The sequence below is a fragment of the Thermobia domestica genome, chromosome 1 (assembly GCF_964235325.1).
Source record: "Thermobia domestica chromosome 1, izTheDome1.hap1.1, whole genome shotgun sequence".
Lineage (NCBI taxonomy): Eukaryota > Metazoa > Arthropoda > Insecta > Zygentoma > Lepismatidae > Thermobia > Thermobia domestica.
The window spans coordinates 126,024,019-126,040,381 of record NC_137454.1 but is presented as its reverse complement, the minus strand read 5'-3'; the positions used below and the strand labels follow the sequence as shown (position 1 = coordinate 126,040,381).

The following is a 16,363-nucleotide window of genomic DNA, read 5'->3' as shown; positions in this document are numbered from 1 at the left end:
GGTCGTTGCTTTTTCTATAGTGTTTCTTCTTTCTTCACTTTCTTCTCTTTTTGAAGTAGTACTTTGTCGACTCCCTGAACACAGCAAGGACGTTCCTTCTGTCCCTGAAATTGTAGGAACATCTTGTCTTCTTCATCATCCATCAGATCTATGGTATTTGAATGTGCAATATCGCAAAGTTCCTTAATCAATGGTGAAACTGTGGCTGCATTAGTTTCTTGAGTCCGAGTTCAACAATTCTTATTTCTCTTAAAGCCCTTTCCACTGGAAGAAAAGATGCTCAAGTTTCTTTCTCTAATCTTGACGGTGTTTGACAGGGATCCTAGAACGAGACCGCTCGCTCCACTGTCTTGGTTGCAGATGTTCGGATCGTTTTTTGAGAAAATTATGACGATGCAGAAAGTGGGCAAGGACCTATTTCACTGCTGCAATTGTAACATAAATATATATATTGAGAATGAGCCACTACTACATGCACATGCTTCAGTTGTCTGTAAGGGAAACTTGTTCTTACATCCGTATATTTTACAATATCTGCTGTAAGAGCAAGTTTCCTGGTATGTCACTATTAAAACTTTGATGTATATTTACAAGAAGTGTTGTCAGTAAAAATCAAAACTACAAAAATGAGTTCTTCATTAATTAGAGTACGCCATCCTCGTACGATGCATTTCTTAAAATGGCTGAATATTTAAACTTGTGAGATTAAGAGTGTAGACTATAGGCATAGCCATGATGATGTCACTGCTTTTCGGTTACCCTCCAAACAATGTGATATAAGTCGTAAAAGTTTTTGGTTATAGGTATTAATTTTCTGTGGTGTTCTTTTTGCGCACAGGCAAGCAGAAGTGCTCTGTAGATAAGGATACTTATCACTGTATTTATAAATTTACATATCTATAAGTTTATTAATTTATTATAATATATTTGTTAATATTTAATATTATTATTTATCATTAATTTATACATGATGGAATGAATAATTATAATAACGTGATAGCATGTCATGTACAACTTGCATTGTGCTCTGCGGCAGACTACGCAATAAACTGCACATTGCTTGAGCCACCTCTAAATATTAATCAATTTGATTGAAATTTCACAGAAAATTGTTTTTCGTAGAAAGGAACCACATTACATGGTCAGAGTTTGAAATTTCAGACATGTGAATATAAGGACCACACTAATATATATATAATGATCGAAAATGACTGATATTAGGGTCCAATCCATAGTTTCTGGAGTCGCTGAGATGAGCAGAGACGCTTTCGATCCCGTGCCCGCTCAACTTGGGAGAGGCAGGCACGTAGCCAAGGGGTGGGTCCGGGGGTCCGGACTCCCCCCGCCCTTCAGATCCAGAAATGAAAAATTTTAAGGGAGGATGAAGCAAAAGAAACGAGAAAAAGATGAATCAGCGTCAAAAATATAAAGCTACAGGAAGTGTTAGGTTACTCTTTCTTATGAGGAGCTTTGTGTGGGGGAAACCGGGGGGTCAAGTTGAAAATGGATATTATTGTAACGAAGCATTCGGAATTCATATCTCCATGCTAATCCTATGGATTACAAATGACGATCGATAAAGCCGTTCGATAAGATAGACCTTAAGAACTTAAGAAATGCCCAGAATCACCAATAATATGAGCCAGTTTGAATTTCACTGCAACACTAATCCGTTTTATAGGATGTCTTTACTTCCGAAAGAGATCTCGTTGCTATTTTTGACAGGTATTAAACGAAAATAAGAGAAAGAAGAAGAAGGAAGACAAGTAGAACCAAGTTCAAATGACCTCGGAAGACTATATCATTTTCAATATTTTTTTAATATTCTTTTACTCAAGGTTTCTTCATAGTGTTTTAAATCGAAATACTTACTAATATATCCTCATTTTCTTGTACTAAAAGACCAATATGAGTATGTTGCCAGTAAAATAGTTTAGATTGATCGATCTCCTAGTGTGTAACAATAGTATTCCATGTCAACTTCCCCGTCCCTTCCCCGATTAGGAAATCCCAGCCAAACGAACGAATATGTTGCCGGTAAAACCGTTTAGAATGATCGGCCCTCTGGTGTGATAACCACAGTATTTCGTCACGGACCCCCTTATTGCGAAATCCTGACTACGTGCCTGGGAGAGGGGAGGGGAGATATATAAAAATAATCGAAAATGACCGATATTAGTGTCAATTCCATAGTTTTCGGGGTTGCTGAGACGAACAGTGATATTCCGATGCCGTTTAAATCCATGCCACTAAAAACAAAAACAGCATGTTTCACGGATACCAAACACATGAAATAAGGAGTTGTGCATTTAAAATTTTTGTTTAGATCCGCCACTGCTTAAATCCATATGGAAAACACTGTTGTTATCTCTTATAGTTTTTATTGTACGGGAACCAACACTGAGACGGGAATTGGCTGAAAGGTCAAGATGGAATCTAACCTTAAGAAGGCGTAAAAGTGATGTCTTGTCTTGGGAAGTAGACCTGTTTTTGTTAGATCTCAGTCACATCTCGTACCTAATCACGAAAATTCCTCCTCGTCTCGACTAGTGGTCTTCAGTGGTTTTAGTAATACTTGTCAACGTTTCCAATCGAAGTTTCATTTTAGAAAACGTTCAATATGATCGCCTTAGAGCAACTACCCTGTTGGACCACCCTTGCTAGACTAATGACCACGTACAGCACAAACTCAAATTAATAACTTAAAAAAAAGATATTAAAAGAAAATTGTTCTGTTTTGCTTTTGGAGCTAAACACATGTATCGCTGAATGCTAACGAGCCACCCACTAGGCTAGGAAATTCTTTATAACTAATAAATATTAACATAAAACCTGACATGGATTTTAGAATATGATTTAAAAAAAGAAAGCAAAAAGTCAGAATGCTTGTTGGTGCATCTGCGATGAGTGTTCTGGTTTGTTTCAGAGCAAACACGCCGACACATTAACTCAGCTGAATGCATTTTATCATCTCTGACGTTAATATAGGCCACAAAACAAAAGAGTAAAGTTTAACTATTCTGAACCGCTCTTTGATTTTTTTTCTCTTTCCTATGTTAGTCCGAGACCATAAATTCTGGGCACGTACTTCTCATATATATATCTAGCAGTATTTCTGTCTACTTGTGCGGCAATGCAACTCACAAATATTATAGAGGGCGTGCTTGCGTTACCCCACAGGATACGGCTAGTTTCTCTTGCCTATCTAAACAATCAGTACTGTCACAAATGCGGGTTTGCTTGTAACTCTTTCAGAAATTTACATATCAATGCTATCTATCGCTACATATTTTGTTTTCTTTTAAAGAAAACTAAAAACAGCAACAAACGCCAGACGAACTCCGCGCATTGAAATTAATGTCGTGACTGGTGTACAAAAGGCGTACCTTAGTTTAGTTCTCTAAAACACGTAGTTAAACAAATAAACATATACAAAGAAAGCATATTATGTTTCTTTCTTCGTGTGAGAGCTTAGAGAAGGAAATAGGAATTAGTACCTGATTCTTCATCATCATTAGGTATTCTGCTATTTTTGGTAGGTCACTTGATACAAGTAAGAAGCATCAATGCTCACAGTCTCTCATTAACCTCTTCGTCGTCACGTACGACTTTTCTGCTTTAATATCGTCCATTAACTGTAGTCTGCTTCACCCCCTCCCCCTTTCCTGCGACCATACCCTCTAAAATGTCCCTCATGATAGTTTCTTCTTATAAAATGCCTCAACCAGTTTCCCTTCCTCTTCGTAATAATATCTAAAATTTGCTCTTTTTCTCACCTACCATATTTAACACCCTCTCATTCATTTTCCGCTCCACCCAGCTACATTTCTCCATTCTTCTTCTCACCCACATTTCGAAAGCTTCCAGTCGTTTCTCATCATTTTTGCGTAATGTCCATGTTTCTGACCCATACAGTACAATACTCCACACGAAGCATTTTATGAGTCTTTTTCTCAAGTCTTTAATCAAGGTCCTACAAAATAGTATTTTCTTCTCCCTAAAGGCTTCTTTCGCCATTCCTATGCTTGCTTTTATTTCACCTTCACACTTCATATTATTACTAATAATATTACCCAGGTATCAAAATTTGTCACCTGTTCTATTTTTTCCCTCCTACTTCTGTATTTAACACCGATCCCTTCGTTCCAATCACCGATCCAAGCACCTGATTACGAAAATTGTATTTTGTCCATGGTAGTTGTGCTTAATTTTATTTTGGCAATAACCATTGCAGGTTAAGGTTGCAAACTAAGTGCTAGGATTTTGTATGTGGTGGCACAGTCTTTGTGAAAAGTATTCAGTTTATTCGGAAATGGACTGACTCTATGAAAAGGATTTGGAATGGGAGATATCGGTTCGATTCCTGGCGTGAGCTAATATGGTTTGGATTCCATTTTAATCAGTAGGTCCACGTCTCATTATAACTTCGTTGCTGAAAAGGACGGTAAATTCTGATCCAGTGTCTCTCAACTTGTGTGTCTCCGTACACAAATCTGTCGTGAAACTTCAGGAGCAGTGTGACAATGAAGATGAAAAATAAGTAAAATAATATAATTTAACATAAATTTGGAAGAAAGAAACAAGAAAATATTTCAAAGTCCTAAAATATATGTTTTCCTACACTGTTAAAAATGCGATAGAAAATCTACAAACTGCGATGCAACTATAAATTTGTTTACAAATTTGCTATGCAAAAACTAAAATTTATATATTTAAAAAAACGGCATACTTGAACCTACCAAAAATATTGGACAGCTGGTCAAATATTGGTCAGTTGGCAATCCTAAGATGATGATGTCCTTCAGAAGCTCACATGAACTGGAATCGAACCAAGGATCCTTGTATTAAAGGTGAACGCTCTCATACTGGGCCAACATGCGCGGCCTAATAGCCACTAATGGTTTATCTGGGTTGGAACTTAGGATATATTCATAAAACGCATGTTGTTTTCAAGCTGTCGCTAAAGTGTCTATGTTCAAGAGGATAATTTAAGTCAGGAGCGTCATTTCAGATTTTGCTTGAGGGGGGGAAAGACCCCTTGATATAAGTAAAATTTCACGTTTTTCACTGATTTACTACTATTCTATTGATAAAATCTATATTTATCTCAAACTTGGGGGGGGCAAATGCCCCCGGCCCCCCTAAATGACGCCCCTGATTTAAGTCAAAGGTCTGCTGAAACTCCAGAATGAACTTATTTCCGTGAATAAAAACTAATAGTATGGGTATATTAATACATGATAGTTATTATGATAAATATGGTAAGAAATGAATTTAGAAAAATAGAAATGTTTTGAAACCAACACAACTTTGTAACTTATTTACTAGGTAATGGTCAACAAATCGCTACTGCTTCACTTAAAAGGTTCAGAGAATTATCAATAATAGTAGTAATACAACAGTGATATCATGTCTCTCTGTGAGTGACATCTAACGAACCCTTTTACGCGGCACCGTTTAGGTTTAGAAGAGTCTGTGCGTTAAATGACAATTAAGCTAGCTGAATGGTTCAAGAAATTTGAAATTCATTGCCGCAGAAATAAAAAATGCCTTTTTCGGTGTCGAAATCAAATCCAGTCAGGATTATTATTATCATGCACTCTCCTAATATAATTCTGTTTTATATTCTCATCCCACCTTCTTCTTGGTGCATCCTATTATTCTCCTTTTAGGAGCCTACCAACTGAAATTCTTTGTCGGTACGTGACCGACATTTCCTATCCATGCAACATATTTTGGCTAACTTACGAGAGATTCATCATACATGATCTCATAAACTCTTTTTCCTTCCAAGTTTTCATACTTGGAAGATTTTTTTTTTTTTTTTTTTTTTTTACCTTTGAGGTATGCAGAAAATACCTTCAAATGTTTAAGAACTGGCCGGTTGCTGTACATATCGGATGTCCTAAAAATTGCACCCATGAATCACTCTCTCTCTGTCTCTCTCACACACACACACACACAAACTACAGGTCGAAATAAAGCGAAAATGCTACATCTTCCGAGGCGTCCCCGAGACTCTAGGAGCAATCAAAAGAAATTACGGTACAGTTCATAAGAATACTCTCAGTAATTAGCAATAGTTTCGTTGAAATATTTTCCTACAGAGCAAGAAACCACAAATAAAAAAACAACTAAAAATGAACTTTCGCGGAACGTAGGAGATAAAGCTTCTACAATACTAAATTTGACTGTAACCTGTTGACTAAGATTAGAAGTATCTAAAGAAGCGACCCGCAAATCATGTATATTATTATCGTATGAAAGCTATAATGCCAATTAAATGATCACTAAAGTTATAATTCGTGCGGATAACGCAATAGAATGCGATGTTGTTTAAGAGCAACAGTGCCAAATAAAGGGTTAATAGCATTGAAGCTCTGAATACAAGATTGACTCTGTGATAAACTTTGTTTTAATTATACATTTAAGTGTGTTATGTACCATGTTGTAAATCTTGTCAAAAACTCTATTGAGATCTATCATATACAACAATAACGTAGTTCTAATTTATCTTCGCAGGTGTCTTTGATGTCAAGGATTGTACCCTCGCCCGATTGGTTCATAGGCATTGACAGTTTTGACTTGTGCGTTAATGGCAATTGGATAGACAGCATTACAATTGAGGTAAGATTATTTACCTTGTATAATTATTTACCTTCACATAAATTGCTATTGAAAATAAACTCTAATGTTTTCTTAACTGTAAAAGTAGGTGATAAAGATCAGATCTTCTAGACATGTTTTTGGAAAGCACTGCCGGAGCTCGGAGAATGCCCTCCCGAAGCAGACCAAAATAATACATCTATAATATAATAAATAGAATAGTAGCAGCAGTGCCTCCCCCCCCCCCCGGAAAGAAACACTGATCAAGATACTTTTAGATCAATCCTCGTACCTTGACAGTAAATGTACATAATTATCTTGAACAGCAAATTAGCCTTTATTACCATTGGTGATGTACGCAAATTGATAATATCACGATGTTGGCTAGCACTAATAAACTCCTGATCATACATAAATTTATTACATCGTAATTTCCAATAGTTTGCTTTTAAGCGTTAACTGTTACAACTGATGCTTGCTTGCTTCTATATTGTATTTTTTCCTTTATATTGCAGGTCGATCCTGTGGATGCAGGCACTGATAATGGCTTTACGTTCACCGCACCGAACTGGCCAACAGAGCCGCAAGGGATTATATACAGAATCACCAGTCGATATCCCCCACATCCTGCGGGATCTTTCTATTATCCCTATCTAAAGCGACTACCACCCATTGGAACATTTCAATTCATTAAGGTAAGTTTGTATGGATAATATCTGCACTCTCCTGTACATAGATAAAAGTTTGTAGCGTGGACGCATAACAATAGAAGCTAAACTGTTGCTCATTTTGTTTTTCATGATTGTCGAACTTTCGTCCTCTTCTTTCTTTACATTGTAATGTTCATTAGTTAGTTTTCGACGATTGACTATCACTTAAAAAAATTATGTTCTGGATATCTAATAAATGTATTGTTAAGCTTTGCTCTCATTTTGTTTCAAAGTCAATATCGGTAATTAAAATACTGGAAGAAGTGGAATTTTCATGGAAGGTTAATTGTTAACGTTCTTGCTTATTATGCATGAGGTCTGAGTTCGATTTCCGATCTGATCATATACGGTCCAAAACCTATCTTAAACAGTAAGTGTAGACGTGCCATATTGTCTTGCTGCTAAAATGCTATCGTATGTAAAAGATTCATTACTCTTTAGATTTCCGTTCAATCTTAAGTATATATATATATATATATATATATATATATATATATATATATATATATATATATATATATATATATATATATATATATATATATATATATATATATATATATATATATATATATATACACATATATATATGGTGAAACAATGACACCTAGATCACTTTTCATCTCCAGACTTCAAAAGAGGTCTTCAATATAAAAAAATGCTCGTCAGAATTTTTATAGTGTTATGTATATTGAGGAAGGGGTGTGAAGAATATGGGATGAAAATAAATCTGCCAAGGAACAGACATGAACCTGTCATCCGGACATTCGAATCAAACCTAGTGCATTACAAAGATACACAAAACATTACAAAGATATGTTCATGCACAAAAAATTAGGTGTCATGAAAAACGGAGTGAGTCCCTTGGGCCCATTAACCTTGTTAGTATAAAGAAAATCGTAGACTCTCAGTGAAATAGCTATTGCATCAACACTGTTTATTGCAAAGTCATGGTTTATAGTTCATTCTCTTCAGCATGAAACAAGCTTTCCAAAGGTGCTGCATTGGGACTCATAACGTACTTGAATAGGGAAAATTGGAAGAATGTTGCGAAAATTCCCTTCAGGAGTGAGAAAATGATATTTTAATTTAATTCCATTCCTTTAAATAAGTACATTTATTGAAAATTTGCATGTTGCGTTTCATTATTACAAATTTTATTTACTTTTATATAAACGTTACTGCGCAGTGTCGTAAAATACAGCTTAACTATACCTGTGCCATACCTACACTCATGTCCAAAATGATTGTCGCATATCTATAACTGTCTTCTTCCAAAAATATAATTTGATATTGATTTTACAGGGTACTTTTAATACTGATACTATGTGCACAATCGGGAAATGTATTTTTGTGGTAAATTTTATAGGAAAAGAATAAATACGAAAATTAGGATGAGTAAAACAAAATGTTGCTAAATGGACAAGAAAGTTTTATTTTCGTTTTATTATTCTTATTTACTGCCCTTTTGACATGAAATTTGTCACATACATGTCTCTGCCGATTATACACATACTAACATTATAAGAAATTCCGGGAGAATTTGTTATCAAATTATATTCCTACAACAACATATTTATAGACATACGATAATAATTTTGGACATGAATGTACACATTGATTTTTTTAATGTTGCTTTTTCGTTGTAAATTGTCCTATTAACAACATTTCTACTCTTGGATAACTGTTAAAATAATGATTTAACATTACAGACATGGAAGATATTGCTGAAATCATTATCAAGCTTATTTAAGTTGTTCTGTAAAATGTTTTTTGGCGAAAGGTTTCTAATCAGATTTGTAAGAATACGTATCCTATAACTATAATAATTACAGTATAATTGTCATATACGGTGGTCGTATAAATTATAATTATTAGGCTATCCGGTTACAAGACATTTTTCACTCATAATTGAACTTAAGAGAGTAATTGTGAAAGAGTTTGGCTTCTGATATTGTGCACAGTGTAGAACAACTTATCACGTACGACTATATGAAAAATCGTGCAAAAAAACATAGAAGCTCTAGTATCAAACTACTTTTCCCTTTAAAAAAAAAAATGCAAATTCTGGATAGCAATGTAGTGTATAACATGTAACACGTAACTCAAAATTTAGAAATATAGAATAAACTCGCAGGGTTACATGACGATAACTTATAATATACGTAGATAGAGAAGAGAAACTTCCCACATTCCAGAAAGACATGACATGAAAACCAGAGCTTGATCTGGAAATTTCGCAAGTAGAACACACAAAGTTCAGTGTCTATATTTCTCTTTCTCCATGCGTCTCTCTCTCGGTTCTTCTCAACTTTTTGGCAGCTTAAATAGAGAATTTGATTTCTTGGTTTTCCCCATTTCTCTCAAAAGTGGAAGCAAAAGGGGGGATGAACAGTCACGTTCACACTAAATTTGCGAGCGTAGGTCGATCGTCAAGTGTTCATTTCAACTTTTTTTTTCGCTATACAAGTTTGAAGGTTTGATAATGATTTCCCTTGTGAATCAGTACGCGCATATAGGAGAAAGCGCCTCGTAAGAGAAAGTGCTGCTTTATGCACTCCGCGTTTCTACCTTATATCCTACAGACTTGGAAGGATGGCTATCGCAATTTCCAGAAGATGGAGGCGGGAAGAGACTAGAGTAGGGAAAAAACGTGGGAGGGGGAAGTTTAAAGGGTATTTGTTAAGAAAAAAAGACCTTCGCAGAAAAGCAAGAGACCGTAGTATATCCAGTGGATTTCCAATCTATTCCTACGACGTTATGGGCAACTCTTCCCCGGCATGTGAAGTATTTGCCGCTGGTTTTACGCGCTCCTGACCGTTGCGGTTGTTTACATTCGTGGATGGAGACCTCTGGTGATAAAATTGTTCAAAGTACCAGTGCTGCTATCTCTTGAACAAATAAGACACTACGAATGGACGAATGGTCTCACTTAAAAGATAATTCATTCTATTGTAATTCTATGCAATAGTATAGCTAAATTGTGCACTGGAAAAATCAAAGCGTTAGGTTAAAAGCAAAGCGATTTATAGAAGCAGCAATTATATACTGTTGAATGCCTAGGCGGTACTGCAGAGTCACTTAAACAGATTTCGGTTTTGCAAACTAATCATTCGATTGACGGGGAATTGAATTCTGGTTCTCACAGTGGTCGAGCTGCACAAATATGTCACTACTTACTCATGCCCATGAAGGTTGGTTGCTTGAGGCCCGAACAAATAACATGAACGTGAGTTAATCGCTGCACTGATATTTTGATAGTATAACATAGTTTGACAGGTGCGAGACAGCAGTTTAATTTTGCATTAGCCTAAGATTACCATATTTTCAGTTTTAAAAAGCGGGTTAATTTTGAACAAAAGACTTTATAATATAGTTTTCACATATTGTTCGCTACCTCTAATTTTCTTTTTAAAAAAATCTGTCTTAGATACGATACTCCGTAGAAACACAAAATAATATTTTGGTAATGTATATGCAAGGGGGGCCATAATTCACGAAGAGGTTGCAACACGTAATATTTTCCATGATAATAAGATTAATATGAATCTTTCTTCTGATCGCCGTAATAGAAAATGGGGAATGTTCTAGCCCAGTGCTATTCAACCGGTGTTACACGTACCCCTGAGGGTACGCGAAGATGTTTCTGGAGGTACATAATTCTACTTCTGGGGTCTGCTGGAAATGTCTGTTGACAGTTCGCTAGAAATGAAATTCGATAACTTGTCGATTCGTGACTTGTATTTATGCTCCACAAGAGTACAAGGAACTTACTGACACTGTTATTTCACAACTTCTTCCATTTCCATCAACATAATTGTGGTAAAAGGGTTTCTCTGCATTAACATCAATAAAAACGAAGCACAGAAATTGCTTGAATCCGGAAACAGCTCTGATTCTCGCACTCTCGAGATTCGATCAAGAATCGAGGAGTTGGCGTCCCGGAAACAAGCTCAGTCATGTCATTAACAGGTTAGTTTTAAACATACTTTTAGTTTTTGAATATTTAACATTGTCCTCAGTGTATGAATTATATCAGTGAGGATGAGGGGAAAATCCTCCTAAGTAGAATTGGATGCCTTCCATACATGTTTTGATATTTCACATGTTAATTTTTTTCAGATGTGCATTTTATCCCTCTGTAAATAGTCTTTTAATTGGTACACTGTTTGGCCTTTTGTTGGGTCCTTATTTGACCCCCTTTTAAATCAACAGAACGTTTGTATTAAGTTCAATAAGTTAATTTTGATTTAAATTCTTTTACACAGCTTCAGGGATACACAATTGGATGGCGAACTGTGTCTAGGGGCACGCGAGGAAAAAAGGTTGAATAGCACTGTTCTAGCCACCATTTCCATCTTATTTTGCACATTGCATGAAGTAGACATCCAGGAAGTGCGAGATGGAAAAATTCAAAGCTGCGCAGAGAACGAAAATTATTGAACTTTATTTTATAAACCAGAGGTCAATTGTCTTAACACAAAGAATGTATCGCCGCCAATTTTGTGTTAGGGATGCACCTTCTGAATCAATGATTTGTTATTTGGTTGGACTACGTTTGGTTGCACTATAGGGAGACTACGCTCAACGAAAAAACATCCAGCAACTGAACGGGTTCGAGAAATGACAAAGAAGCGTCGTTTCCACAAGACGACAAGCTGGCCACATTTTAACGACATTGCGTCACATTTTAAAATATGATTTGCATCTGTATCCCTACAAAACGTAACTGGTGCACCAACTGCAACAAACAGATTAAGAGCAACGCCTCAGATTTGCTACGCGCATTCAGAAGTTGGTTTGTGAGAACGTACATTTTCTTTAAAATTTGATTATGAGTGACGAAGCACACTTCCGACCGCAGGTTTTCGGGTACCGAGAATCCACAGGTCATTTATCAAAGTCTTCCACAGCCTCTGAAGTGTACGGCATGATGTGATGTTATGTTTCAGAGAATCATTGGGCCTTCCTTCTTCGAAGATGACAATGGTGATGCAGTTTTCGTGAACAGTGGTCGATACCAGACGATGAATCAAGAAGTTTTTGCGCCCTGCAATGGAGAACATGCCAGACATTTGATTCTATCAAAATGGCGCTACAGTTCACATACCCAAAATACAATCGCACTTCTGCGAACCATTTTTGGGCATCGAATCATTTCACGAAACGCAGACATTCCTTGGCCACAACGATCGCCAGACTTTTACTTTTGGGGCCACCTCAAAGAACGGGTATATGCCAATAAACCTCAAACAATACAGCAGCTCAAAAAGAACATCCGCGCGGAAATCCAAAAGATAACTCCAACAACTTTGAGAAGTGTAATGACGAACGTTGTCGCCAGCGGCGTAGCATAAGGGAACGCCGATATGCCCGGCATCCCCTGTTAATAAGATAAAGTACTTATTTCATTATATATCAATTGTTTACTTGTAATTATCACAAGTATTTCCACTGCAATCTTCTGAATGCCCTCTCTCGCCTTACTTTGACAAGCAGAACCTACGCATGCGCGTCACTCAGATGCCCATTTTCTGTCTTTCCTCCTGTCGTATGCTATGTTCCTTGGGTTTCCAGGCCTACTGCAAGCATCGGGGTTTTCGTCTGCTTTCTGTCAACTACTTGCTTTCTCATTCCTTTTCACCCCTTGCATCTCTACATTTTGCTTTAGATATAAGCTGACATATTCTCAAGTATTTCCAACTCTATCTATTTTGAACTAAGCTATAGTTTCTGTACAGAACGTACACCCCCCTACACCCTAAATTATTTATAATCCTTTATTTCCCCTCGTAATAGCTATGCATTGTTGACTTCAGCAGTATTGTATCACATAAGTGACTAACTTTATCATCCCCACTTTGGGATATCACGCTACGCTACTGGTTGTCGAGCTCCTTCGTGGCTAAGTTTTCACGATATTGGATCTTTAGTTTTCAAGATATTGGTCATCGAAGATAGATTTGAACTCAGTGAAATCAAGAAATTTCACTAGAAAGAAATTGATTAAACTCATCCGATCTGGACTAAATTTGACATGGTGGTGGATCTTCATGAGCTTACTACGCATATTAAATATTATGTTTCACAGATTCTTATTCTCGAGTTATTTGCCATCGAAGTTGGAGTTTGGACTTACATGGCTCCAAACTCCAAGTTTGATAACTAATAACTCAAGAATTAAATGTCTGCACACCGCACTAATTTTCATACACATTAACCTTGTTAGAATCTATCAACATCTCAAATTTGACTAGACACAGATCTTTAGTTCCCGAGTTATTGACATCAAAATTCGGACTTGGGCTTAACAAATCTGTTACGGAAAGTAAGTGCAATGTATATTTACAAAGTTTGCTAAAAATCAATGCACAACCTTTTCTCGCTATAGAGAAATTTATTATGGGAATCATTCTTAAATTCCCGTTATAGGGAAATTCATTAGGGAAATCATCATTAAATTCCCGCTGCAGGGAAATTTATTAGGGAAATCATTATTAAACTCCAGCTATAGCAAATTTATTACGGAAATCATTATGAAATTTTCCTATAGGGAAATCATTAAATTCCAACTAGAGGGAAATTTACTAGGGCAATCATTATTAAATTCTTGTTGTGAGGAAATATATTAGGAAAATCATTATTAAATTCTTGTTGTGAGGAAATATATTAGGGAAATCATTATTAAATTCTTGTTGTGAGGAAATATATTAGGAAAATCATTATTAAATTCTTGTTGTGAGGAAATATATTAGGGAAATCATTATTAAATTACAGCAATACGTCACGCAAAAGAATAATGTTCATATTTATTTTGTAATATATGGTATTAACTAGTAAAGTTTCCCAATTGTGGAAAACTGTTCCCCTTCATTGATTTTAACAACACTTATGCTAACTATGGACCTGTGGTGACTCAGTGGTAAAGCGTTTACTTCTGACAGGTGAGGTCCCTGGTTTGATCCTGACAAGTGAGCTTTGTGATGGACAAACACCGTGTGAGTATGTGTTCTCGGGATTCTTCCGTTTTCTCCACTTTCGATCATTCTACGTTTATCATCCGTCTCATCATCACCGTCCCATTTAACCTTGTTGAATAGTTGTTGAACGTTAAACGAAATAAAAATAATACACTGCATTTACTTAAAGCTCAACGAACATTTAATTGGTTTCTTGGATGTAATTCTTCCTAATTCTTATTATAAATGGCAATTAATGAAAATTTTGGGGAGAAATTTCACCAAGTCCAAATTCAAATTTTGATGGTGAATAATTTTGAAATCAAACGTCTGCAAAGGAAAATATTTCATATGTTACTTAAAGCAAGTCAAGGCCTATGTGTATGCAGAGTTTGGTCAACGTCGGATGAATTGTGTGTAGAACGTGGACGTTATAGCTCTAACCTTTTAAGTCCTTGCTCTAATTTTCATGGCCCTTAACTTAACAACCAAAGGTGTGCACAGAAAAGTGTTTCCCAAGCGAACTAAGGAAGCCAATATTTACCTTCGTTGTAAGTTCGGACAATTTTGGATAAGTCTTGTGGGTTGCGTTCAATATAAAATATTCTTGTGTTAAAAAAAAAAAAAACATAAATCAAATAAAAGACGAAAAACTATAAATAATGTTAAGAATTAGCTATTCTGTTTACTTTAATATCAACACTTACTCGTGTCATCCATGAATGTAATTTAACAATGACGGAATATCAAAATGTTTGCTATATTTTTTGCACTCTTGATTGTAATCGTAAAAATCTTTCAGTTTTACGTCCCTAGGTTATGCCGTCTAGACTGAAGGATACGGTGATAACGAAAAATGAAAGAAATAGTGGAAGGAAACGAGATAACCCCGAGAAAATCCACACATGAGGTGTTTGTCCACCACAAACCTCACTTGGCATGAGATAGGATCGAAACAGGGTCCCCAAGCACCAGACATGAACACTCTAACACTGAGGTATTGCGCCCCAATTGAATGTAATAGTGTGGTTACAAACTTGGAGCAAATCATTTCCTGATGATAATGGTATGTTTTATCAATTCGTCCACTTTATTTTTCACTAACTTTATCTATGGCTTAGGCGTAAGAGAACGTATACTCATTGCCGTGGAAGCAAAAGCTCTGCCGTGGCTTCTATTCTGAGACAAACCAATTCAGTAAAGACTATTAATATTATTTATTACTATGAAAACTAACTTTATATTATCTCCTCCATACGTATTCTTTTTAGTCAAAAACCAAAGATCTCTTTACCAAATGCTTTCTAAGTAACAGTCGGTACAACCTGTGGATATTTGTCATTACAATGCTAGGCCCAGTCCATCTTACAATTAGATGCCGAAGTTTAGTTCTCCGCACTACATTACGTGACGAATTCACACGGTGAAGTTTCAGATTTATGTGAACTTTCTCCTTCACATGCTTCTGAAATCTATTATCCATTCATAAATATCCAAATTGATTTTATCTCACTAGGACTATGTTGCAAATTATAATTGTAACGGCTATATTTTTTTTAAAAAAAAAGAAAGAAAAGAAATTGAAAATTTTTGAAGTGAAATTTTCATTTTATATTTTCAATTTTCACTCAATAAAAAACGTACGTCATTTTAAACTGCAATAATTTTGAAGTCAAATAGTTACCAATAGTTCATATAACTTTACACCTTATAAAAGTGTTTTTATTTTATTCATGGAATTCGTACAAATCAGCAACTAAATCACTAGAAACAATATTGGCAGTTCATTAATGTAATGGTTGTAGTAAGAACAAACTTGTTCTTTAAATAAACTAACAAAATTGAAAAAAAAAAAAAAATCATATCCTCTTCTATTATTAATATATTTGAAAATAATAATAATAATATTAATAAGGAGATTAGTTTACTTTTTGCTTTGAAATTGGAATGTTCCGGGTTTGAATTCTGTGTTCCTCTTTTCTCACTAAAGTTTCTCCAGAACTTTCTTCAGTTGTGCCCAAAAAATGCTTGAATGGTGCCTTTAAATGCATATCTGCTCTGGCTTACTTCCCCCATGTCATTTCTCAT

General features: G+C 35.7%; 1 protein-coding gene across 1 annotated transcript in view; it reads left to right on the top strand.

The window, feature by feature from the left end:
* The window catches only part of mspo (M-spondin), a 488,714-nt gene that overhangs the window by 448,870 nt on the left and 23,481 nt on the right, over nt 1-16,363 (top strand). The window contains exons 3-4 of the mRNA XM_081763166.1: nt 6,523-6,627; nt 7,122-7,301. Of these exons, the coding sequence (XP_081619292.1) occupies nt 6,523-6,627; nt 7,122-7,301 (285 nt within the window). The remainder of the gene's footprint in view (nt 1-6,522; nt 6,628-7,121; nt 7,302-16,363) is intronic.